General features: G+C 42.3%; 1 protein-coding gene across 3 annotated transcripts in view; it reads right to left on the bottom strand.

The window, feature by feature from the left end:
- The window catches only part of klf12b (Kruppel-like factor 12b), a 40,059-nt gene extending 12,537 nt beyond the window's left edge, over window positions 1-27,522 (bottom strand). The window contains exons 1-4 of one of the 3 annotated variants that reach the window (XM_044216850.1): window positions 27,318-27,522; window positions 12,638-12,720; window positions 4,551-5,100; window positions 1,202-1,337 (exon numbers count right to left, since the gene is read on the bottom strand). In XM_044216850.1, coding sequence (XP_044072785.1) covers window positions 1,202-1,337; window positions 4,551-5,100; window positions 12,638-12,720; window positions 27,318-27,411 — 863 coding nt within the window. In that variant the 5' untranslated portion in view covers window positions 27,412-27,522. Of the gene's footprint in view, window positions 1-1,201; window positions 1,338-4,550; window positions 5,101-12,637; window positions 12,721-23,637; window positions 23,768-27,018; window positions 27,296-27,317 lie in introns of those variants that run through there. The other 2 variants (XM_044216851.1, XM_044216852.1) reach the window with 2 other exon arrangements.
- Between the last annotated feature and the right edge of the window lie 392 nt (window positions 27,523-27,914).

Genomic DNA, 27,914 nt, shown 5'->3' with positions numbered 1-27,914 from the left:
TGTATGAGTAGTTGTTTGTGTTCCCTGAAACATTGTAAACCTCTACTTGTACCACTGAACAAGTGCAGCCAGAGAATTAGTTTTTATCACAATGTGTTGCACAGTGTCACCACAATAACTCATTTAGTTTCATTACTGTAGATGTTCACACAGCCAGCAGTGCACAAACAAACAATACAGTGTCTTGTACACGATTTCAACCCCGTAAGCAGGACTGTTACCACCAAAACACAGCCAGTTGGGGTTTGGCTAATGTCAGCCTCAGCCTTGTTAATGTTGCTACATCATTAGCAGGATTCTCACAGAGTCCTGGAATACTTTCCTTACAGTTAGTCTAAATAAAAGTCCTATGGGCATTAACTTGAGTCTGGCCAGGCGGCTAGTTGTGACTGTTCTGGGTTTATAGGCGGCAGGGGGAGGAGGGCAGGGCCGAGCCAAATGTTTCTCTGCGTCTGATTTCCTGTTTCTGATCAGGGTACTGTAAGCTGTCATCCACTGGAGAAGCAAAAGTCTTTTCATTCAACACAGATGGACTGGCACCACAGGGGTTGTGATGTCTGTAGGCCGAACAGGGCATAAAGTATGTCTGAGCCATATGCAGTCAAGCATATAGATGCACACCCACGCAGCTACATCCAAATGTGGAAGTGCAGTCACAAAAGCACACATAAATGCACAACGCTAGGTTTTACACTGGGTTTATATGTAAATGATGCTCTTATGGGGGTGACCAATGTGCAAGGTCAGAGCACACACTCAAAACCTCTGATCTCTGTAATGCCATGTCAGTGCTCTGATTTTTCAACTTAATGTGCATTGTACTAATTTGTACAGTTTATATAAACTTTCAGGTTGTTAATTTTTATCAACCTTTAATAAATAGCTACATTGTAATGTAACTATTTACTATTTGGGTGAGTGATAATGTGAAGGAAAGTTAGTTTGAGGAAAAATACTCCAACACTAAGAATACTAATTATAACATTGGAACAAATTGAAAGTCCCATATCACCGAATTCAACAGCAGTCAACAGTAAGGGGTGTAAGTATCAAGACCTTCCTGTGACAAAAGAGAGCAATAATAACAGCTTCAGACAAAGATGGATTTATTTTTTTAGAGCGTTAGGGTCAGTAGAGGAGAAAAAGTCAGTATAGAGATTCAACATTTCCCACACACATGTGTACAGATCATGATACTCACTCTTGTACGGCGCGGGCTATAGACAGCGCAGTGGAGCCGGTCTCATTAACACTGTCCAAGGTCACGTTTGGTAGGTCGTCGTCATCGCTGTCACTTTTGATCTGCCTTGGCGACAAGCCGTTGTGGTCTATGTGTGCTGTGAGGATGGGACACAGACACTGGAGTCAGTGGGAATATTTGTGCATTTGTTATTGAGTTTGTGTGTGTGTGTGTGTGTGTGTGTGTGTGTGTGTGTGTGTGTGTGTGTGTGTGTGTGTGTGTGTGTGTGTGTGTGAATACTGAATATGTCAAAGTTAAAAGTATGTGTGCATGCATGAGTGCGACTCTGCGTTCTGTTCTCTATTCCCCTACATGTGCAACTGACAGAGAATCATATTCATGATAATGACAAACTTTCACATAAAAGGCCTGAAGACAACACAAAAGCAAAACATCCATTCGCTGCTGTACTCTTTTCAGAGAACATCCTGATAATTAACAAGCTAGCTTTGTCCCTTCTTTGATTATTTTCTTTTGCACAGCAACCAAGAAAAAATATGCCAAACATTTTACTTGCCAGGATGCCATTAACCATGACCCTCTGAGTCAATGAGCGCAGGGGTCTCTGTCTCTTGAGCTGCATGACAAAGTTACATCTATTCCACAAGTTGTGACAACTTCTCCACTGGACAACTCATTGGATATATTGCCAGAGCCTGCAGCCATTCTGTCATCTCTGTCTCCATGGACACAGGCTATGTACATCCTGAATAACTCAAGAGATGAATGTGAAAAAAAAAAAAACCTGCCGGAGACTACTTGTCAAAGAAAAGTTGCTGGAAATCAACTGGATTAAACACAGATTAAGTTATATAGTACATTTTTTTTAAATACAGAAGAATACACAACTTGGAAACTGCATGGCTAAGATATTACAATAACTAAAATGTATCATAAACACTGAATATATTATGATACATTTTCCACTGAGTTCTGTAACATCCCCATTTGCTGTAAGCCTGGTGCTTCTATAAGCTATCAGGACTTCACCTCCTATGCCCTCTCAGCCGAGACTGTGGCCGTAATGGCCCATAATAAGGGTCTAGAGTTAGGAGGAGACATGGTGTTATTACGGGGGGCACAGAAATAATACCATAACTCTGTTGGAGCTTTTGATTTTAAAAGGTTTCTAACTGTTGTCGTAGACTAAGACATGCAGAGTGGTCACCAGCTCGCCTACCCTATGGAAAACCTGTAATTAGTTAGAAATGCATTGTGTGTTGGAAAGGGGTATTTTGAGCGAGGGACACAAAGGAGGATTGGTGGAGAGGTGGGCAGAGCACCGGATTTCTTTCTTTCTCTCCTGTTGTTTCCAGTCAAGCCCTGTTTCCATGGCAACCTCCTGCCGGAGACAGGGAGACAGCAATGAAAGGAAGGGTACTCACCCTCTCTTAAAGAGGATGGCCAACCTGTGTGTGTGTGTGTGTGTGTGTGTGTGTGTGTGTGTGTGTGTGTGTGTGTGTGTGTGTGTGTGTGTGTGTGCGCGCGCGTGTGTGCATGTAGGTGAGTGGAAATGTGTGTGAATGTGTTTGCATGCAAGTGTTTTTGTATCTATGTTGAAAGCTTCAGTATGACTTGCATCATTGCACATGATTGTTGGGTTTGTATCAAGTCAAACAAGGTAAATCTGGGCTTTTGACCCTCATTACCCACATTAAACTCCATATGTGGGGAATGGGCTTTAGTTAGTGACTCCCCCAACGTCAACAACTCATTTTTCCAGCCACCATCCAATAGTGACACCTGAAAGGGAAAACTCCAGATGCAATGGGATCCAAAAATCTACTCATATCCAAACAAAAATATGTCTATATCTTGTAGCACTTCATTATTTTTCATCTGAATTTTAAGGTAAATGTTCTCATTAAGTCACATTTAGTGCAATAAATGGCTACATGTTCTGTTTGTCTACCGCTATCTCATTAAAAGTGACTGTATATACCACACCCAACATTCAACACTTATTCACCCCATTTCCTGTGTTTGGTGCCTTCAGAGCTGGACAGAGCTGATGTTGAACTGTGAATATGTGTCCATGCATGTGTTTGTGTGCCACCCATCTTCAATATCAATCCACACCCTCTTATGCAAGTCTTGTTTTTCCTGTCCTTCCTTCTTTCTGCTACTCTCCTTGTGAGCAGACATCCAGTGTTTAAAACGCCCATCTCTAAGGGGACCACCCCACCCAGCCGGCGTAGTGTCTGTCTGAGCACATGCTCTAATTACATTTCTCTGTTTGCTTGTACATACAGTACATGCACGGGTGTGAGTTCAAGTCGAAGTGTGTTTGTCCGTTCTGCAGGGAGTGACAAGAGGCAACCTCTTTTACAACCAACAGTCACCCTGTGTACGGCTCAGAGTTGGACAGAAACACCTACTGTGGGCTCTCTCCCAGTGGTTGGCAGTAAAACCACACCCAGAGAGAAAACCAATAACACAGTCTAGGCCAGGCAAGGGATGTCTAACACTGAAACTGACCCAGATTTTTGTTTCTCGATAGAAAGAAAGGTAACAACTGGTGTGGCCCTGGTTACCTGCACCAGAGGCTATTTAAGACAGCCAAGCAAAATCTCTGTTAGTTAAAGATGGGAGAGCTTTTAAACCTATAAACCTCATCTTCACTCTGAAGGAGGAACATTATCGCCTGAAGGGACATCTCTAAAAGAATGTATACACAGTCAGCTTTCGCAGCGTTGTGTCTGCAAGTTCTTTGACTGAAGACAATAGGACAAATATACCATCATAAACAGCTTGTCATTGGGATCTTTCTCAAGCCACATCACATAGGTATTGCAGCTACTTCTTCATTTCCTGATGTCAACATGCACCTGTCTTTGTCATCCCTTGTTTTTGATCCAGAAACAGCCTAATAGACATGGGCCATTTTTTATTCCGTTTCTGAAAAGGTTTCCAATTAAAGTTTTTGGGTGTTTCATTATTTTGGGAGGGCTTTAAACATCCTTTAGCAAGAGTATTATTGAAGTGTACTGTGATAGTTGACAACTGATAATTGAAAATATTCAACCGTATTGATTTAAGTGAATATTGTTCGTGACACAATTGATTGATGTACCTCAGTAGGTGAAGAAACTGTCTATTAAAGCTGAAGACACATCAGACAACTTATGTTGCTATGTAAAACTAATATAATCATGAGGTGCATCATATATAAGTTCTGACAGTGCTTAAATAATTGCTGGAGCACCTTTGAAATGACAGTGTTCCTAACTGGAAATGATGAAAGAGGTTTAATAAAAATCCCAAAAGAAAAAGCCAGCCATATGAATATGTTCGGAGAGCATGGTCTCACCTTTGCCCTGGCTTTTGGCCTCTTCCAGCAGAGGTAGCATGATGGCGTTGTTGAGGCTGGACGATGATCGAACGGCAGTGGTATACATGAGGGGCAGCGACTGTACCACAACTGGGATGCGGTGAACATGGCTGGCCAGCTTCCCTGCTCCCTGCAGGCTCAGAGGGCTGGATGGAGGCGGCGGCACAGAGTGCAGGATGTGCAAATACGGCTGACCTCTCACCCCGGTTCCGGGGGCAACCAGAGGGCCTGGCGTGAGCACCGATGAGGCTGAGGTGATAACCGATGGAGAGGAGGAGGAGGAGGAGGAGGATGACGACGATAAAGAAGATGGGGAGAAAGCGGATCTGAGAGGGGAAGATGATGAGGTGGTGGTAGGGGTGGTGGATGAAAAGGAGGGGCGGGGTTTGTTGATTGAAAGGTCGACAGGCTCGGTCTGTGTGTGGAAGTGCAGGTCGTGAGCGAGCAGGTCTTCTGGAGGTTCGGGTTTAACTCTGCTGAGGAAGAAGGGGACGCCGTCCATCGCAGAATAAGGGCGCACTTTAGGTGACTGTGGGAGTAAAAGAAGCATTGATGTTAGATTTTTCCACCACTGATTTTTGTAATTTTAATACCTTCAAAATACACTAGACTGCCACACACAACAGGGAAGAAAGAAATAAGTGAAACAGTCTGTCTACAATTAATGTATTTATGGCCATAAAGTGATATGTTAATGTATTCAGGTCAAGGATGATTGTTTTTGTGCAAGTATTCATCTTCAGCAACAATGATACTGCATGATAGAGATATGTAGAAAGGTATATGCAGTGACATTTATTGAGAAAGGAGAAGTTCATTTCCTCATGTTCATTCAAGCATTCAACTCCTCCTATGAAGTCCCCTGGGGTAGCATGATGTCATACGCAGATGAAACGCAGGAGTAAAGATAGTGTCTCTCACACTCGCCTCCTTTCACTGTACTTTCTCTCTTCCTTTTCTCTTGGCGTGGGTTGCTGTCTCTCCCTCTCTTTTCCTCCTGTTTTCCATCACTCCCACAGAAACATAGCTCTCTTGGCTCCCTCTGTATCTCTCCTAAATCTCCTTTGTGACGGTGGAAAAACATCATATGGGCTCAATTTCCTGACCGTCTCTCTCTGTCTCTCAGCGATGGGCCTCCTAAGGCCAACGCTGGTGGCTCAGTGTATCCCTCAACACATCTTTCACTTAACACCAAGCAGACTGTAACACAACCGCTCCATCTGTCTGCACAAGTTTCAGGAACCTGTTTACGTGGAAAAGATAATGAAGAACATACACAGTAGAAAAACGACACTCACCCTGCTACTAGCTATTTGTTTCTCTGGACTCCCATACTTCAGACCGTTTTTGATATCTCAATTTTTGTTATAATGTCGAATGAACCATGTTACATGTGATGTAGCAGATCTAGACTCACTATGTTCAATGTGGGAGGGGTGCTAGAATGTGTGGTGAATGGTGTTGATCCTCACAGTGGAGCCTTTCAGAGGCTGAGTCACAGTTAAGGCCATCAGGGAGTGAGCACATCCAGGATTTTTACTAATAATACAGGAAAAGCTCATTAAAGTAAAGGGAAAAACTCGCACTCCAATCGCAGCTGCAGCAGCTATGACAAACGTGGATTTTCATCCTCCCTTTTGTTTTTGAGACTCACATTTCTTTCCCCTTATGTAATGCTGGCTGAGAGTCGATCTGTGGTGAATTACAAATTTTTCTGAGTGTAGTAGCCTACTATTTTTACTCCAGGCTTGTATACTCGTTTTCGGCCTACAGGAAATGTTACGACCCCATGAATCAAAATGTGCCTCTCCCTGTGTAACTCCTCCTCCGTTGGAAAACAAACCCTACTCCATGAAATATGCCCTCTGACGACCTCTGGACCTCGGTGGGGTTCAGCTCTGGGTCAGTGGTGTCAGGTCAAGGTTCACAGCGCATTATGGTCTGCTTCATAATACCACCCACCAAGCATTCTTAGTGGGTTTTTACACAACTTTATGTATGTAATTATGCTTTGGGGAAAACAACATTCTAATTGTTTTGATTTAATGCCTTTTTTACATATCATGAGAAAAGAAACACCCTTAGGTATCGCAACTGAAAAAAGCTTAACACCAGTCTTTTTTCAGTATTTTTGTTATGCTGTGGTGAAGAAATCGTCATGCCTCCTTTGTGGAAACTCCTCAGTTTCTTTCTAGTAGTACAGTCCAGTCAGAGGCACTTCCCTCAAGGAATTGACCATTTATAGCCAATAGTTATACAGTTGTATTTGGTGAAAAAGGCTTTGCTCTTTGAGGGAACTCTCAAAAAATCCAAGCAGCAATGAGGTTTCTGCTGGGAGAACTAACCCCCCCTTAATAAAAGACACACATACATAATTATTAGATAGCAAAGTCAACAATACCAAAAGCTTCAAAATAACAGAAGGAGGTTGGGGTGGACGAGGAAGATGCGGCAGCAAATGGTATTGGCATGAGGGTATAAGTAGTAAGAGGTGTCAGGTGCATGTAAGAATATGACTGGATTTGAATAGTCAGCTGGTAGCCACACAGCTAATGAATGAGCCACTGATGGTAAAGCATGAATGAAGCAGCCGACACAAGCTCTACTTTATTGCTCTTCCTGAATTAACATAATGCTCCATTTATGAGTTTCAAATGTCAGCTATAGAGTTGTTTTGTCCACTCATGACGCTAATATGTCCCTGGGGTGATTGTTAAGTTATGAGTCTGATGGGTGGAGATTTATATAAACACAATCATGTGACACTGACACTGAGTTTGCCAGGAAAGAATTAGTTGTGCTCACTGTTATTCTCACAATATTCATGTGCTCAAAAATGCATGGCAACAGATTTCCGTTTACTTAATTCGAGTCACCGTTGACCCTCCTTGTTAGTCGATAACACTTTACTTTAAGTCTAGTCTAGTCATTCTTAACCAAAAGATCCCTCCCTTGGGCAATCTCAGTGCTCATTTGATTTTGTTCCAATCTATAGTTGCTGCTCCACAGCTTTACCTTGAGAAACATTTCAAAATAAATATCACTTAACTGTTAATATGTATGTTTGTGATGTCAAATGTAATGTTTGCTTCTCTCGAATCAACTCCTGCATCAACTCCATGTAGCCTTTCTTGACAGACCCTCAGGCTATTATCCAGCTGCTTTTGCATGTAGTCTCTCTGTGTTTGCATGTTCAGTGTAGGATATGGATGTCACAGACTGTCTGGAGCTATACTGCCTGAAGGCTTTGAAGTCATTAGATTCGCTGAAGCTGATCTCAGTGTTTTGGAAATCTTGTCTTTCTCAGTAAGCACTCTTAGAGTGTGTCTTGTTGGCTACTAAAGTTCTGCAGTATTGCCAGTTCTCCCTACCACTAAAGGAAGACAGAGTTAAAAGAAGAAGCTGAAGAAAATGTATATGTGTCAACCACAAGTGTAATCTGAATGCTGTTCAGTAATACTTAATGATTAACAAACCAGATATGTTGTTCCAGTCCTAAACTCTGATTGGCTGAGCCATGTTTGAAGCTGTTGTGACAAACACACCTGTTCGAGCAATTAAATTCTGAATTAGAGCCTGAGGCCAATATTCATATCAGTATAAGCATATATGTTAAATAGTGAGTATCAAGAAATAGCAAATCAGAAATGCTAAAGATATGGATGAGGTTATTTTGGAAAGCATCACCATTACATATTTTGTCCACCGGAGAGCACTGACAGATTTATTTTTCAACTGTAAAAACGTTTTCCTTAAAAGACCAATTTAAAGGGTCCTAAATTTTTCTTTATGTTCCATTTTTTCAAAAGGAATATCAGTACTTATATATCTGTAGAATCAGAATTTCTTTAATCTATATGAGTGTCAGTTATAGTCTGCATTTGGTTAGCAGTCAAATACCAACATATTAATTGGTACAGTTTCAATCTTTATTATGAATAGTTATGTTTTATTGAACGTTGGTGTCTTTTGTTGCTAGTACGTGCTTTCATAAAAGCAATAAGCCACACGGAAATGTTACATGTGGCATGTGATTATATTGAGGCAAACGACTACATAGACATTGTTAGTTTTTGTGCTTGTGCCTAACCCCTTTAACTGTGGTATAATCAATGTAACAAAACACATAACATTCCTTCAAATGGCTTACTGCTTTTATGAAAGCAGGTGATAGCAAAAAAAGAAACTAACATTCAACAAAGCATGTGCCTTATTGCTTAATGTGAGTCTATGTAACTTTTGCTGAACAGCAGCTACTTTGACCACACGATGTAAACAACATCAGCTAACTTTAGCCACTGGTCATACCCAATAGAGCTGTCATGTTTTTTCAAAATTTTAGCTACCATTCAAATGTGGGAAAAAATTTAATATTTGATAATGATCGGCTCAAATTCCAGGTTTCTCTGATCCATTGCATATCCTGTTGCCCTGTAAGTAAACTAGGTTAAGGTTGTTCTTTTCGCTACCACAAAATTGAGAAAATGAGCAAGCTGTGTGGAATGGTTAATCATCATACCAAACCATCTGAGAAGTAACGTGAGGAAGCATTTATGCAATATTACACATCAGTCAAGTCAGTAGAATCCTATGTAATGAAATCTAGTTTACTATTCCACCAACAGGCCGACCCTTAGTAACGACCTAGAAACACAGACGATTTCTAGTCCCTGTTGAGTCAGCCAGCCAACTTGAGCTAATGCTTTCTAGAGATCGTGGGATTTCCCAAACTGAATAAATACCACACATATAAACACAAAAAAGCGGAGCACCCTCACGGCGAAAGGGTCAAGGTGAAAACATTTCGGAGGACTACTTTTGCATTACCTCGCAGTACAGTAACTATTCACGAATGAAACCGACAGCATCCTGCAGATAACCATACTGCTTTCTTCTGGAGAGACCTCTTGATCTAAGAATTCGTTTAAGTTTACTTTCACTAATTACATAACCATGCATGCATATTGAGCAGTAGTACTATATCAACATACTTAACGCCCAGTTCAAACTAAAGTTCAATGAGCTGATACACTGTTGCGTTGCGCTGGCAGCAGCTGAGCTGAAATAGACATATGGCTCAGAAGGAATGGAAGAAGAAAAATATTGCGAGGTAACTCAAAGTATTGCGAGGTAATGCAAAAGTATTGCAAGAGAACGCAAAATTTATTGCGAGATAATGCAAAATATTGTGAGGTAACGCAAAACTTATTGCGAGGGAATGTAAAAGTAGTCCTCAAAATAATTCTCACAGTGACCTTTAGGGAGCTCCGTAGGGCTCCATACAAAACTGCATTGCTAGCTCAATCTTGTTATAACTAAGATATTTAGATTGAGCTACTATGTCCGCGAACTTCACATGTATTTTTAAGCTGTAACGCCATGTCACCAACTCACCAGCACAGCTGAGGGAGGATACTAGAGCGTAACATCAAGGCTGAACAGAGTTTCTGTGTGATCCAAACATTTCCAATAGCATTGTAAAGTCCAAAAGCCAAAATTTATTGAACAAAGATCATCATCATCATTTCCAAAATTCACAACTTGTTTTTATTTAACAAATTATTCTGCTTCAGTCCGTGTTTGTTGGCATTTAACCTTTCAAAAACAACATTTACTGCACAACTGCGGTCACAAAACTGTTTGCTCAGTTTGCTCTCCACAAACAAGGGAGGCACGCACCTGGTGGAGTAGCCTAATATTTTTAGTGATGAGCACAATGTGCTGCTTGGTCAGAACTACTTGTTGTATAATAAAAAAGAAAATTCAAAGAACAAGCCTGTTTGCTACATTAAAATGCAACTGCCTTACATTAATGTTAGCTTGTCAATCAAGTGAAGCAGAGGCACTGCAAATCATCAAACATAAATTCTCCATTGTACAGGTTGTACATACGGTGAAAACGGTGTGTTCAAATGAATTTTAACAACAATTCGTCTAAACTTGTTTTTCTGAAAAAGTGACAGCCCTAATACCTGACCAAGAACTTGAGTAACTGAGTGAACTGAATTGAAAATGGGTGATTGTTTTTGTTGAGGACGTCCACTTTTCATTTGAATTTTTTTTTTTTAAAGTGCTATCTCTTTATTCAGAAGTGTTAGGCTCACTTTCATTGTAGCCTTTCTGTTCGTTCAGTGATCATGTCATGACAATTAGGAATATAGTCAGTTACTGACAACCTGTTAAAATTGGTCAATCCTGTGTGGCTCCTATATAAAAAGGGGAGGAAAGGTCAAAACAACAGTGTATAGTGTTACACAAAAGTAAAAACAAAGTTGCATTTTGGGGTTAAGTTCTCAGACACATCTCAACCAGCACAAATGGAAAACTTAAGCCACCCCTACTTTCATTTTGACACATACAAACACATGTATGCGCTCCAACCTACACATACTCACACACGCTGACACGCGTAGAAAGATATGCTCGACCCGCCTGCCTGCCTCTGTCCTCATGCCATTGTCTTTATTAGGGGATACTGGTTAGCAGGGCAGATTTTCCAGCCCCTTGCGGGTGAATTGTCTAACGAGGCAGACCATTTCCAGCAAGCCCTTGGCCCCCCGCCACCCAAATGAAGACCACATTTCTGCAGCAGCCTAAACTGTCTGTCTGTGTCTGCTGTCTAAAGGGAAGCAGTCTGTTAGGGCAAGATTGGATCTCTGTGCACTTCAAAGCCGTGTGGGCTGCAGTGCTCACATCCTGTCTGTGACTGACATCACTACAAGTATGGAGAATGACTTCAAACGGCAGGTATTAGGTAGCAGTGCAGGAGCATGGCTCTCAAACCCTTGAGCCACAGCTGAGAGCAGGACACCCAGAAAGTAAACCACCTGCTGCCTCTCTGTCAAGTCTTTAGATGTGGAGAGACAGATTCAATTAATATCAATACAAAGCACCTATATAGCCAAACAAGATTTGAAGTAACCTCATGGGTTATCAGCAGCTGGTATTTTTCTCATCTATCATGGTCTAATGCTCTCGGGTTTGTCTCAACAGAAACTATTTTGCTTTTCTCCCACAAAGTGCTCTGGGTTATATATTAATGGCCAAGATATTATTGATATGTTTTGAATGGAAATCAATAATAACTGAACACTAATTCATTATGATTACAAGTATTAAGTGGCCTGCACCCACTGCACACACAGCTGTGGCAGCCACATAAAGCCATTGTAACCTAGCAACAGCTTCTCCATAACAAGACCACTTTATTTCTAGGTATGTTGGACCAGAGAGCACTGATACTGTATGTGGACCATGAAATCACTGCATGAGGTAACTCCATTATCCCTAACATGATCAATATGACCAGTCTAATTGAACATAATACTCATAAATGAGATTGAACTGTGCAATGTAGGCTTTGAGTATAACAAACTCATGAAAGACAAAAACATTGCTGGTGCAAATTTAACAACGCTAACAATTCTTGTAGTGACAATTAACTTCTCTGTGATAAATTCATATTGAGTGATTGAAACAACACAGAGGTGACAGAGAGCACTGTGAGAGAGTCGAGGCATGCATGTGGTACAATTAAGGAAGAGATGAAGCTGTGATAGTGTTTGCAGAGGAAGAGCATAGTGTGGTGTATTGTTTGTCTGTGTGTATTTGCATATGCGTGCAAGAGGGAGAGATGATTTCAAGTGTGAGTGAGAAAGAAGGGTATGGGAGGATGAAGGGAAATTGAGAGATGTAGAGGGGCAGGAACAGACAGAGACAGATAAGATTTAAGAGTTTCCCATGTGACCCTCCTCCTCGGAGCAGTGACTACATCTGCGCAATCACCCTCAGCCAGCACGGACTCTCTGCTGGCTTCAGTCACCTCCCCGAAACCCCCAATGCATTCCTGCTCCAGCTGTGGCTCTCCTCCTCTTCTTGGTTCTTCTCTTCCTGCTTACTACCATGCTCTCCGACCACTCCTCTTAGCCCCCACACTCACTCACTCTCTTGCTCACTTGCTTAGGCCTGGGAGTGATTATCGGCCCATTGCCGAGAGGAGGAAAGACAGAAAGGAAAGCAGGGAGGGGAAAAAAAGGGAATTGTCTGGAAAACAACTGCTCTCTTACCCCTTGTTCCGATTCCAGGGGCTCAGCTTTGACTCGGACTGCAGGCATTCCGTCAAGCATTAACATCCTGTTTCTTAGGCTGCCTGTGAAGGGATACAGAGGAGGTGTAAGACGGGTGTTTTAGCATGACTAAGCAGGTCCCACACTCAGTTATTCACACATGGACATCTACAATGTTGTGCTTGCACCCACTGAGAAATAAACACATTTTAAATAGACACAAATTCATGTTTCAAAACCTTCAGAAGCTGACAGACAAAAGATGCACACAAACTGTGTAAACTCAGTCAGTGCACAGCATGACTCCCTCTTCTCCTTAATAAAGATTTTCAATTGCCTGGTGGGCTGCTTCAGGGCTAATAACACTTCATAATGCTGAATAAAATCCTCTTAAGACTTCAATGGAATACAAATACTTGCTTTGATATAGGCTATAGTTACTCAACAGCAATGGCAGCAGCACAACCAAACAATGTGTGTATTTGACATGTTTGACAATTCTAAAGATTATTTATATAGATTATATTTAATACTCATATACATAATTCATATATGTAATATTAATACCACGATAGAACACTTTACAAACATGCAAACACACACAAAAACACACTTCTTAGTGCATCTATATTCATCCTTCCCTCTTCTGCCTCTGAGCACTGTGCCTCTGCAAAGTGGGCAGCAGTGCCTGGCTCCTCAGCTCCGTGCTGTGGCTTTAAGAGGGATACTCAGATGGAGCCAATGACAACAATGCATGTTCCGTATCCCTCAGCTGGGGCCGACCTGAGGTAACCCTCCCTCTTATTATTTTAGCAGCAGTACATGGAGGAATGCAAGCAAGGCAAATAGACTCTAAACATCACTGTTACTCTCCACTGCTGGCACCAGCAGCAGGACGTGTGGTCCAATCCTTACAGTCAGCAGCGCCACAGCCATCATGACCACTCTTGAGCAGAGAAAAAAAAGCTCAGCCGATCATGAATGACATATACTCTTTCTCTGCAGCTGGTTGACTGGTCATCTAACTATACTAACCATCTCAGATCTAACACTACATCCATGTGGCCTGTCCAATAATCAAGGTTTTTTACTCACCAGAAAATCCATTCAAGATAGTTATCAAAAACATTTATTTTTACAGATTTCAATAAAAATTGCAACAAAAAATAATTTAATGCCATGTATTGTTCCACTACCTCTTAGATTCTCAAGCAAAAGGATAATCCTGACTGTTTGTGTGTGAGGGAGGTAGAGAAAGAGGGAGGATTTACTCTCTCAATCTGCAACCCTCCAGATCTCGCCTCTCAGGTCTAAGTCCCTCAGGTACCCTGGCTATGCTGCTATTGTATTGTTGTCCAGGATGTCCTTCGGCTGCAGGTCTTGGTAGGCCCAGATAGTGTTGCCATAGTAACGGCTGGGCGGGTGGAGCTGCAGCCTCAGTCCAGCCTCAAGCCATGTGTTGAGGAGGAGAGGAATAGAGACAAGTGCACTAGGAGAGGCAGAAAGTGAGGTTTATTTTCCTTAAGATGACCATAATTTTCTCCTTCTCAGAGAAAAAAAATATTTTCCAGAAGGAGACACTTCAGATAAAATCCCTTTTTCAAAAGGTTCTTTTTTTAGCCTCACAAAAGTTGACCACATCGAAAGTTATTAGTTCTCTATGCTAAATGCGCACACTCTTGTTACTGGAAAAATTAAAAAAAACTTTCAATTTTGCACAGCATGGCACAATCAGAATTGAGCATTTCTTGAAAGCAACAACCTTTCCCTATGTGCCTATAGTCCAGTTAATCCAGTGGTTTGTGATCACCTTCCTAATGAACTGGCCTGCAGCAGGCTATTCATAGGAAATCAATGGCCATTGCATACCTCTGCTTGTGACTGTAATGATCAAAGAGCTAACAGCAGTGAGAGAGACCTAACACTGAGTGATGAGCTAATAGAGGGGCACTGTATATTGAAGAGGTCACATTGAAATACTTTGACCCAAGTCAACTGTCAACTGTTTTTGCCCCCTGGAAAGGTTCATGTCTGCCAGTTAGTACTTCAGGATCACAAACCAAAAAGACAACAATATGAACAAAGATTTTAAATGAAGAGAATTTGTTCAGGGTAATAAACCAATTGGTATCCTGTATACTCCATCACTAAATGTGGTGTGCTGGCGGAAGGCTTGGGCAACCAGCAGTGTGCTGTCCATCAGCGGTATGAGGCTCTGTGTGTGGGAGATATAGAGAGGGAGGGGAGTTAGAGGGAAACAGGGTAGATTAAGATCACCTTTCCATTTGCTGCACTCTGAAATGAAATGGCCATCCCAGGTGTGTGGGGGAGTTGGATGGAGAGTGGAGGGCAGTGGCGTGTTGAAGCATCTCATTTCTCTCTCCAACCTGCCCTCCTGTCCCCACCAAAATCCCTCGAATAAAAAAAACAAGGTAAAGGGAGCAGGTAAAGATTGAGGCCAGTCCTAGCAGCAAAAATGCTTGAAATATACATGCTGTATTCCAGTGGCTTCTGCTCTCTTCACTTTTCTGTTGCACATTTGTGTGTCTGATAATGTATTTCGAAGTATGAACTGAAACTCCCACCACATAGCCGCATCTATGACCTCAGGTCCACTGTCTCCAAGTTCGCTGCTGGCTATCAGCTCTGTGCTAACGGAGGCGATAGCAACTAGCTGAACCCTGAACAGACTAGCTGGATCAATGAGAGGTGCCAAACCTCTGTAGAAAGCCTATGACTTTCGGAGACCAAATGTTGACCTCATACACTAGTGACATCATCAACGCCTATACACATGTGCAGAAGTCCACACACACACACACACACACAACACATGAACCCCAAAAATTTCAAAAAGTTAAACATGTAAAAATTCTAGCAAGCCTACAAAACCAATCAGCAAGAGCAGGTCTGTGGCTTATTCATGACATGCCTTTTAGCTTTATCTTACCTGTGCTGTGTGTTCATGTTCTCTCAGCACATGCAAGTGTGAAGACAGATCCTGCTTAATACTGTCTCTGGGTGTTCGCTTACACAGCAATGAAACACATTTTTTGTTTAAGTGAAAGTTAAGCTTAAACAAACTCATGAAACCAGATTTAGTATCTGACTGTGTGTATCATCTCTTCTTTCTCTCTCATCTCTCTCTCTCATGCGCACATACTTGTACACATACACACGAACACCACACACCCTGAAACACACTGTAACAGACGGGCCCGCCAATGCTTCGTTCCCATGTTGAGCGCCCAGAGCAACTGGGTACATCTGTGTCACAGAGGCTGGACCTGCTGCCACGGGCTGGGATGGAAGAGAGATGGAAAAGGGTGAGGGGAAGGGGAGGGGGCAATGAATTATGGGAGATACATGAGTAAGTGTTAAGGAAGGTGATAGCAAGAGAAGTGAGGGTGGAGGTTTGTTGAAGAGCACAGAGTTGCTGGCAGGAGCAGTGGTTAGGGAAGCAACCAAGGGGAGTTGAAGAGGTTGGGGGCTTCGTGGGGAGGAGGAGGAGGGGCAGGAGCCATAGAAGCAAGAGAGGGTAGAGAGGGGATATGGACCCGAGCCAAGGCCCGGTCGAGCGCAAAGCACACGGTGCAAGAATGCCAACAGACCCCCTCCCACCCGCTCCTCTACCAAAGAGGAGAGAGAACGAATAAGGGAAAGCAAGAGAGCAAGAAAAAACATTTCCAAATGTTGCAAATCAGAAACAAATGATTAACTAGTGCTATATGTGCAAATGCATAAAAAGGACAGCTGTAGGTGATGTGAGCATTTCCTGTGTTTTGCCTGTATTGTGTGTCGCTGGCCTCTTTGCCCGCGACTCACTTCTCTTTTCTGTGCCCCTGGACACCCCAATGTGACACACTGGTCTGATAACCAGCCTACAACTACTAGCTCACCAGCACACTCCCTCGCTTCCTCTCATTTGACTCACTCAGTGCAGCAACTTTTAGAAAAGTAGTGAAAGCTAACTACGTTCACAACATGCTCATTAGACAGGTAACAAACAAAACTCTTGCTTGAAAAGAGAACTGGCTAAGTGACACTTCCATAGACCCTGGAAAGGTCTAATATATGTTTAGTGAAAATCATTTATCTTTTGCTAGCAGTGTAGACACAATAGAGCCACAGCTGAATCAAAGCTGATTTTCAATCTCAACCTCAGTCTGCTTCATGTTAAACTGTGTCTGTTTATGACCTCATCTTGTTGGCCTCATTCTGGTCTTCAGAGCCCATTCAAATGGTTCACTGCAGTTACTACTTAAAGAGTAACTGCACCCAGGCAAATAATGGCGCTTGGTGTGGTCAAAGGTTCAAAAGACTTGAACCATCAACCCACAAAGGTCAGTGCTGCCCTACAAAACCAAAAGGCATAAACTACATATTTTGTTAAAAACCAGAATCTGACTTTTTGACATCTGTTTTACTGTATAAAATATAATGCCATGGAAATGTGCAATTTTTGATAAAAGAAGCAGCATGTAATATTTGTAGGAATAGTGTAACAGAGGTAAAAACCAAACCAGTAGCCTTAACTAGCTGGAGTGCAGTCACAGCTAGCCTTAGCAAAAGCTAATTTACCAACTTTTTCTGAATTGTTTCCTGGAATTAAAAAATCTATTTTGATGCTCCAACATCTTAGTAATTGAATTTGTTATACCACATTAATAAGGCAGTAGCTAAATGCAGTCATAAAAATAAGTAACACCAGATAGTCCTGCTGAAAGCTACCTAGCTTAGATGCACAAACAAGATCTAATGAGGAGTTACTCTTTAAGAGGAAGTGGGAAAACTCCAAAAAAGCTCCCACAGTGTTTTTTTCTTCCGCTGTTCAGACCAAAACATGAGATGAACTCTTAACATTCCCTAAATGAAAGTGTTTATATTTTCCATCTTCCAGCAATTTAGTATTGCACTTCTATAGCTTTGTGCTCTCACAAGAGACAGATAAAGTCTCTCAAAATCAAATATAATATATCCTGACTTTTAGTCCTTAGTATGGGTAAAACTCCAAACACATTGGATCCCACATTCCCATACGCAACTAATACTTTATTTTTTTGTTAGACCCTCCCTGCCTGGTAAATGTCCACGTTTCAAATTGATGTCCCCAGTTTGTAACACAGACATTCTGTTATAAATGGTAGAGCGGATCATTGACTGATCCCAGGGTTGGCAGTTCAATCCCCAGCTCCTCCTGTCCATATGTCAAAGTGTCCTTAGGCAAGACACTGAACCCCAAATTGCTCTTGATGGTCAGCCCAGCACCTTCTGGCTGCCAGTGGAGAGTGAGTGTGTGAATGAGAGGCAAATTGTAAAGCGCTATATAAATGCAACCGTTTACCATTTAAATTTGTCTCCAACTTCTGATGACATCATCAGGGCTCATTTTGTCACACTTGACAAAAATCCCTCTAGAGCCACAGAAGACACATAACTGTTTTCATTCCCCATGACGAGTTAACTGACCTTTATGTAGAAAATCGGTGGAATTCCCCTTTTATGACTGTCTAACCCCAAACAGCACATACCAGGTAAACAGTGTTGATGCTGTTTGTTATGTGTGTGTCTGTGTGAGCAAGGTGGGGATGTGCGTTTTCCCTCAGCCTTCACTCCTGGATGTACTGAGATGGACATAGTCCTTTTTTTCTAATCATTCCTGGCACTCTGTGAATGGTCTCAGAATTTCCATTTCATAAGCCGTATTTTCCTTGGCAGGAGCAGTAAGCGAAGTCTTTTGGATGCTTCTGGGACATTTTTGAACAGGGCTCAAGAGAGCAGAGTGCTGCTACCTCGCTGCTCATAGAGGCGTGGACATCTGTAACCCCAGACAAGCACAATGGCATTAAACCACAGTTTATATGCACTACCCTTTGATAAAAGAGAAAAAGGTTCCCTTTAGGGTTAAAAACCCCTTAGAGATGCACTCAACTGATGCACTTTACCTCAAAACACCCTGCCCTTTTCCTCTGGGAATAAATCAGTTCCACAGAGAGAAAACACAGCTTTCTTCATGAACACAGCTATTATTAGACAGAATACACTTCTCATGTGATGGATGTTTTCATCTCTGGGACATACAACCAATCTTGAAGAGCTTATCAGGTCCCATCAATTTAAACTGAATGTCATCCTCTATCTGTCTGATACTATCTGTGCTTCACTTGTTGTTGAATTTGATGTGGCGTACATGACTGGGCTCCCTACTGCACTCACACATGCAGCCTGCAAAAACATTCAAAAAAACATATAATGGTTCAATTTCTTGATGTCACAAAACTCGCCAGCACAGTAAACACATAATAAAGGATCATTTATTTAAAGAGCATGTCACAAGCAACAAAATACTCCAAGACCACATGGCCACTGGGAGGATATTATCGACAAAATGCTTGTCAAAAAATGCCATGTGCAGGAAAAAATAAGCATTTATAAAACCAAAGACACAAAGGAGAATAGACTGAGACAGCCCGAAAGTAGGACACTAAAACCATTTGCACTGGCTGAATGGAGATGGCAAAGGGTGAGTATTGATCTGATTGATCCGTACATCAGAATACAAATCAAGTTCCATTGTGGTGAAAACCTAGCTTTGAGAAAACCTCAAAAAATGCACTTTTGTAACCCAGTTAAGAAAAACAGACACATTATGGGACTCTTCATAGATTACAGACCTTTGCTTTTAAAGTTTTAAATGGTCAATTTTATAGTGGACAGCAAGTTATTTTAATTAAAAGTGCATTTTGTGCAATGCAGAATGGGTTCCATGTAAGGTTAAATGAGCATGGGTTCAGTGGGTTTGATACAGTATCTGTACGTGGAAATGGGCTCAGCAACAATGTGGAGTGCCAATTTTTTTTTATCCCTGCACAATGACCTCATTATGTAAGTTCCCGTACACATCTCATACAAAAATGTTCTGTCATATTATACAGTCTTATATACAGTAAATTCTCTCTACAGCAGGAGCAATGACTGAAGAGTCAGATAGGTAAAACGGGGCGGGGGATTTGTGTGTGTGTGTGTGTGTGTGTGTGTGTGTGTGTGTGTGTGTGTGTGTGTGAGTGAGTGAGTGAGAAAGAGCAGTGAACTCATGTTCTTGCCTGAGCAAGGGAGCTCAGCACCTGGGAAGAAACCAGCTCCATTTATAGAGAGTTGATACCTATGTAAATACACAGACAACACACATTTGCACACTAGCGAGGCCCACGGAAGTTCCCATATTCTGGTGGATTGCCCTTGGGTCCTTGCTATTTCTGCCAGGGGCAGGCAGGATCCTGTGTCAGTAATCCGGTCGGGATGAGGGGGATGAGGTCGCCGGATGCGGCTCAAATCCACTGCCTTCCCTACCACACACACACATTCACATGAAAATTATTTGTAGGAACACTTTGCTGAGTGGACACTACATACAGCACCAAAACTGTGTAAGTATGTTTACACAAGAAAACAAATGTACAGTCATTAATAAAAGGTGCTCAAACAGTAGGCAGAACCACAGCTAAGCATGCTGAACAACAATGAAAAAATACGCACACTGTCATTGTCACACACACAGACCTTACAGCACTTATTTAAACTAAGCAGATAACAGTTAAATATAAGTTGTGTCAGTAATAATACTTTAACCAGACATGTCTCTAGTGTCGAATGTTAGGATAAAAAAGTCAACACCTTGCATTTCTTTATTAGCCTGTCTAAAATATCAGTTTTTAATGGGACAAAAGGGAAATCTTTTGTGAATTTTCTAATTCTTTTGTGACTTTTTATTTTTGTGAAAGCTCCCGACCTCTGCCAATACCACCTCCATCCCTTCTAAGGTCTTGTGAAACTGTGGGAAATGAAGAAGCTACTTATTCTGAGAGGAAACACTCAAAGCGAAAAGAAGAGTCGGTCGCTGTCTGGTTTGTCTGTGTCTCCGTCTGTGTCAAATGCACTCTTTATAAAGCTGACTTCCTGAGCTAATGCTCTGTTCTACAGTCTGGCTACCACACACAAACACACACACACACACAAAGACACACACACACCAACCTCGTGACCTCTGCCTGTACCCACAATGAACCATATTTATCTTAGATTAAGAGACAGACACACACACAACTCTCTCTCTCTCTCTCAATATTGCAGGTCTGCTCATGAAAGAAGAATAAAGATGCCCATTCAACACAAACAGCCACCCACCCACACCTACACACACACACACACACACCAAAAACACGCACAAACAGACACACACACACACACTCCTCCACAGTGTTCCAGAGAGAGGTAAACAGAAGAGTCTGACATCCTCTTGCATCATGTGCCTCAAATGCAGCAGAGAAACAGCTAAACAAGCCATGACCGTGACAGCGCTAAAGTGAGGTGGCATTACTCAAGTGAGCTTCGACTTAGAAGTCAAAGCAATTTGTGACACCATTCTAGACAGTTTATGTCCAATTGAAGATCATTTTGATGTAATCATGAGAAAGAATAAGTTAAATATTCTGTGTGAGGGCGCTAAAGAAACCACAAACAGATGCCACAAAACAGCTCCTAAAGAGCCAATACACAATGAGGTCTTCTTGCTTCAACATAATCGGGTGACCTCTCTAGAACACCCTTCACACACACGCACACAGACACCACAGTAAATGCAGCAGGGTCAGTGGCTGTGCATCTAAAATAGCCTCTGACATAAAAACCTCACTTGTACTAAAGCAGGGGGAGGTGGAGCTGAGTAAACCAGGATAAACGCGTGGGGTAATTGGCACAACCTTTCAAGATACTGAAGATACTGCAATATTCTTTGCATGTTTAAGGTGAGGCTTACACACTGTATGGCTGTATGTGTGCATGAGAGGGAGGGAGATAGAGAAAAAAAGAAGAGGTTAGCTCCAGTGAATCAATAAAAAATGCACTCAGTGACTCTGTTCTCGTCTTTTATTTACTCTCAGTGCACAGGTCCTAAGTTGAGGTGACCACACTGCAGTATTTAATAATCATCTCAAACTGACAGAGGTGCATCATGGGCACAGTCCTGTACAGAATTCACAGTAAATAAAATACTGGAAAACCTGTAAATATTTTCTTATCAATGCTTTAATAGCTACAGTGTAAGGAAACCACTACAAAATGGACAAATACCAAATATTGTGTGTGTGTGTATATATATATATATATATATATATATATAAAATCTCATGAGAACATATTGTGAAGGTATAAGCAAGTGAATCACGACATCCAGTCATTGCTCCTCTCATGCAAAGATTATAGCTGCTTTCTATGTACTGGAGCAGAGGGTCAGAATAAATCCCTGGGAGGTGGGATGCATTAGATTAGCATCCTCACAATAACCTGCATCCTTCCCACTAACACCACCAACCACCCACATACTCTCTTTTCCTCCCCTCCCCAAGGGATGACAGTACACTCCTGCCCTAATGGGGATTCTTTGAGTAGGCTACTGCCTTTTATCCCCCTTGGCTCTGATAGTGTATGTGTGTGTGTGGGTGCGCTTGTGTTACAATACGTATGTCTGAATGTGTGTGTGAACGATCCCCCTTCCCCCAACATATGCACTGTGTACATACTATTCACAATAGCTTGTCTACTGAATGCATCACAGCAAATGTGCACTCACATGCACTCTCGAAGATCGACCTAGATGTTTTACAATACCTGTACATGCATGCAGAGGCACCAATACACTGACTCATCTACAGGATCTACTGTAACAAGTCACAAAAAATATCAGCTCAAACACTTTTTTTCACTTTTCAACCTGTGCCATTTTTTCTCACTCGCTATCTCTTGTGATACAAACAAAGCTATGCATGCAGGCATATACACAGACACACAAGCACACATGCATTTCACTTAGTGTTTAATAGTCTCGCAGAGTCCTCTTAATGCAGCATCACAAAGTGCCTACTCTAACCTTACTTTGTGCTGACATAACCAAATCCACCCAAACGCACGGCACATGGAAACAGACAATAACGGACCAACCAAAACATTCCAACACACTGACACTTGTTACATCAAATGTATGCGTAGTTATTTTCAATCACAAATTTTCCCCCCTGGTTTGACCCATTCCATCTCTCCAACACCACTCAATAAAATCCAGCAGATGTTTTTACCTGTTTTACTCATCTATTCATGCCTTCACTTGGATTATTTTTCCTCTCTTTTTAACTGATGCTGTGCCATGCTGATACCTGGTTGAAGCAGCTAATTGAGAGGAGTTATGGTCCATAGCATGAACCTATTTGGTTGTGTTAAAGCCAAAGAGCCTGTGGAATGCCACAGGCACCCCAAATGGATTCCACATGTTGTTTGCATGATTTCCTCTCCTAACAGTTGACCTACAGTACAACTGGAAACAAAGTTCACAGTGATCCGTGCAGCATCTTTACACAGGTCTGCTGAAACAATCTGCACTGAGGCTAGAGAGATGCAGCTCCCTAAAGATTCTATAGAGGGAAACTCTTCCTGTAAAGCCAGCTCAAAAAGGGTCCAAAATATTACTACTCAGAAAATGCTGACTTTGAATGCTCTTTCATCCTCTTTTCTTGGCTTCCTTCCTTTTCTCCTTCCTCCTGTTCACCAACCATATTTGGCCAAAGTAAAAAACACACTAGGTTGAAAGGGGAAACATCACCACAGATAGACAGGCCTTCCACTGACATACCTTTCCATCCTAGCCATGAAAACATGTCAAGCAACCTTAAATCAGAGTCTAGGGGCAAGCTCTGCTTAATGAGTCACTTCCAGTAAGCAGTGAGTGTGCTACTCTAGAGATGGTGTCATTACTAGAAAAACACTTGGACCAATGCGCTGGTCAAGCTACATCATCTTAAATTCTGGCTCCCTTAAGTCTGTTTGTTGTTTGATGGCAGTTTTTCTTTCTATCAAAAGATAAGCTTGGTTTCTGTAGAGAGGCTTCAAACAATAATAGGATCCTTATAAGTATTCAACAGAGCAATGCAGCAAAAAATTTAAATACTCACAGTGATGTTTGACAAGCTGTAATCACCCATGTTAGGTTGTAGTTCTTTCTGTTTGTGTTCGCTATTTAGACTATCAACCTCCGAGTCACTGGCTGTTGCACAATAATTTCCATGCTCTCTCTCTCTCTCTCTCTCTCTCTCACAAAACACACATGCTCTAGCACTCCATGTACACCCTTAACTCAATTTTGGTAAACAAACGTGGAGTCAAAGGTTGAATCCACAAGAGAAATCTCAAAGGGAGAGAACATTTTGTCATCTTCTGATATGGTGAAATAACAGCACAGGGAGTTCAGCTCAAAGCCATCACCTATTAATATTAGTCTTACTTCACGCACAGGAAGTTCAACATAACTACCGACGCATGTCTTGCTATTTAGAATGAAACAACAGCAAAATAACTGCAGATGTTTAACGCTCTCTATCCATTTGTCCCATCGATTTAGTTAGCTTTTGTGGGCAGGTACATCTATCAATATACAAAGTCACCCATCTATTTGGGTGCAGTCTGTCTCACACATTGCATATGCATGCCCTTGACATGCTAGTCTATTGTAAGAGCCCGTGGGTGTGTGTGTCATTGTGCATGCATTTCAGGGTCTTTGCGTATGGCAGTCTCCTGTGCCTGAAAATCTGGGTTTGACACAACGGCACCTCTATGACCAGGGGCCACAGGATATCCCACAATGCACCTTACCCTAGCATACCCGACCTCTATAATCCGACTCACTCCTCTTTAGAGTGGCTTACAGTCGGGGAACCAAATGAATCCGACCATATAGTGCACTGCGGTCTATCTGCAATCAGTGACGATACACTCCATAACACCCACCTGGATCAATGATACAGCAGTCAGTCAATATGCCAGCAGTTAACCCAGCTGATTAGGGATAATACAGGGAATTTCAAAACTCCCTGAATAAGACAGTTGGCGTACACGTTGTTAGATTGCACTAGAGCACGGCACTTCTTCCTGAAAGATTCAATCTGTCAACACGCGCTCAATTTTATGTGTTGTGATCTGTGGCAGACAGATGATGCCTTTAGTGGGGGAATCCTGCCATGCAATTAAATGCGCTGGACAGAGCGGTGTTGATGGACAGATAGAGCCTATCCGTTGGTGATTGGCTTTTTAATTGACTCACCCCACCTGCACTGATGTCTATCAAAAGCCCTTGGACCGTGTCATTTGTGGGGGGTTGAGCCATTGAAGGAATCTAAGTGACAGTAGCAGCTTATGGGGGAAAACAACTAGGGATGTACCACCATCATATTGTTCATGATAATACCCATACAGTTAACAGCATTGCTAAGTGAATGTGCAGCAGACACACGCAGACATTAACAACACACAAGAAAACACCACAACCGACTTATTTCACCATCTCAAGCAGAAGCACCTGGTTGAGCCAGGAGAGCCAGAAATCTTGTGTGGAGAGAACCAAACAGACAAACTTCCAAAACAACAGCATCAGTCGCTTCAGCAAATACCCCAAAACGACATGTTACTTTAAAGTGATGAGCCCTCTACAGGCTGTAGGAATTATGACTGTTGTCCATTGAGAGCAAAGGAGGAAGTAGTGTGACATTATTGTTATACAGCCACAAAGTCCTCATAGGGAGGAGGTCAGGGTGGACAACAAAACGTTGAATTTTTACACAGGGCAATGACAATGATGATTCAATATCAGTTTGAAAATTCTGTGTTAAAGATTTGTTCGTACACGTACTGAACTGTACTAGTGCTGACTATAACACCTCGCCACAGACGTGGTTCAGTATTGCAGCGATTAACATTAAAGTACTGTTCAGCACTTTATCATGTGGTCATGACTATTGCTATCAAAAAAATACCCTGCAGAATTATGATATTATTTTCAGGTAATATCACTCTCTCCTAACAACAACCTTCATTGATTTGGAAATATTTGTATGTTGCCTGTTTCAGAGCTCCAATATGATTCTTCTTCGCCATTCACGCACAGTGTACAGAGTCTTCTCTACATGTGTAGTAATATCAGCCTGCTTATTCATGCACAGGGAGAAGGCCCCTTTGTAAATGGATTTAAGTGAGAGTTTAAATGGGCACTAATCTCCCTCGCTGAACATCCGTGAGCTGCAGGGGGTCTCATCCACACACACATGACCCAACCCCCCTTTTTTATTTTTTATTTTTTGGTGGATGAGACCCCCACTTAAACATACACAAACACACACCCTACCGCTGTCACACAGTTAAAGGCAAGGCAGGGCCTCTCCACAATGTGGGGGTAAAGTCACAGAGGTCAGTGTTTCCACATCAAACCCAAGAGAAGAGGCCAGAGTCTCATCCCCCTCCCACTCTTCTTCCTCTCTCCTGCTCTCTCTTGCTCCCGCCCTCCCCTCCTCTCACCACCACTCCCCCACACACCCTCCTCCTCCCCCTTGCTGGATGTACAAATGCCTTTGCTGTCAGCTCTGCCCTGGTCCCCTGTAATTGAAAATAACAGCCAAGGGCCAGCCCCCCGGCCACTCCTCAACCTGGTGGCTCTCTGCCTCTCTGACAGCCACCCATCAATACCAATGACTATTACCCTGGAAGTGAGAGCGCTGCCGATGACATCCAAGACACCACCCTGCAACACTCCCACACACACAAACACACACACACACACACACACACCTCCCCCCAGTGTCCTTTCTCAGCTACCCGAGCCTCCTAATGTTTAACCCATTGCTAACAGCCTCGTTTCTCTGTCTCTAAGCTGCTACAGTAGGCAATGGTAGGCAAACAAGCCTGTCTCACACACACACACCACAATGCTTCACACAAATGCACACCCACGCACACACAACTCTCTTAAGGCATGCACAAAACTCTGACAAGCAGCAAACTTTTTTCCAGTGAGAAGTGCTGAGAGAGAGTTTGGTGCGGTGCTGTCTCACCTCACTTCTGTTTTATAGTCCGCACCAAGACATTCAGTCAGTAGTATTCTTCAACACTGCTGCACTGCAAAGCTGATATGTTTTGAAGTTGCTTTAGAGGTAAATAAGTGAGACACAAGAGATTTCACAACTGGTGCAGGCACTGTAAAGTCAGGATGCTGCTCATACCCATGATCATTCAGTGTATAATCACTTTTTTTCTCTGTTGTCATGACAGCTTATTAATTTTCATTGGGAATAGGTGTTACATGTCCAGTCAGCACCATGCAGGGTCTCTTGTTTTCCCCCGCTGACACCAAACACAATGCCATAGGTGATCTGAGCTGTCATCTGCTTTGACAGAGAAATGACAGCTGAACGAGATGCACTGAACACAAGCACAAAGCCCAGCAACGTGACAAATGAAGCACACAGCAGCAGTGAGCAGAGGAACAGGACAAAAAAAAATGCACAGACCTTGTCAGAAGCTGCAGAGCCGTGGAGACTAGGAGACTGTTTTCCTTTCTACAGTCCTCTCTGTCTCCTCTCCTCCTCTCCCTCTCCTCTCTTCTTCTCTCCTCTCACTCTGCGTGTATGTACGTGTGTATGTGTGTGTGATAATGTGTGTGTGTGTGTGTGTGTGTGTGTGAGTGTGAGTGTGAGTGTATGTGAGTGAGCAGCTCCCTCCCCTTCTGCCTCTCAGCTGCTCGGCTCAGGCAGTTCTCAGGAAATGAATGGGAGCGCACAGAGAACTGTTGTACTTGCAAATGACTTACCCCGAGTCACATGATCCGCTAAATGTAGGGTGGGTCGGTGGGTGGAGGCTTCATAAGCAAAGGGAAGACAATATACTCTAAGCTTTAACAGCATGCATCGAATTACACGGGGCCCCTCCGGGGAGGTTTCCGACGCGTCCGCTCTCAGCCAGCCCAAACTCCCTCACTTCCCCTCCCGGAGCGCAGCGGAGAGCCCCGGACTGGGGGAGAGCACCGGAGCACCTCCCCGTTTAAAGGGGACGGAGAGGAAGGTGTAATTGAAGAAGGGGAAACAGTTCATTATTTGAACTCTGTTTGATTTACAACTAAACATTAGTTTAGTCGTATCATCGTTTTTTGAGAATTAATAATTTGATTATTGTTTTTTTGTTTTTTTACTATATACACATAATAAAGCGAATGTTTTCGTTTGATAGTTACTGTAAATGTAGTTTAATTGTTTAAAATATTTGAGTAAAAACATTTTATAACGTAATATTTTCATTAGAGCTGAAAAGATTATCCATTAGAAGTCGATCGGAAAATTTGCTGGAGTTTCCCCTCGGGGATCAATAAAGTATTTCTGATTGTGATTCTGATAACTGATTAATCGTTTAA

This window comes from Siniperca chuatsi, linkage group LG12, assembly GCF_020085105.1.
Source record: "Siniperca chuatsi isolate FFG_IHB_CAS linkage group LG12, ASM2008510v1, whole genome shotgun sequence".
Lineage (NCBI taxonomy): Eukaryota > Metazoa > Chordata > Actinopteri > Centrarchiformes > Sinipercidae > Siniperca > Siniperca chuatsi.
This window is presented reverse-complemented; position numbering and strand designations above follow the sequence as displayed.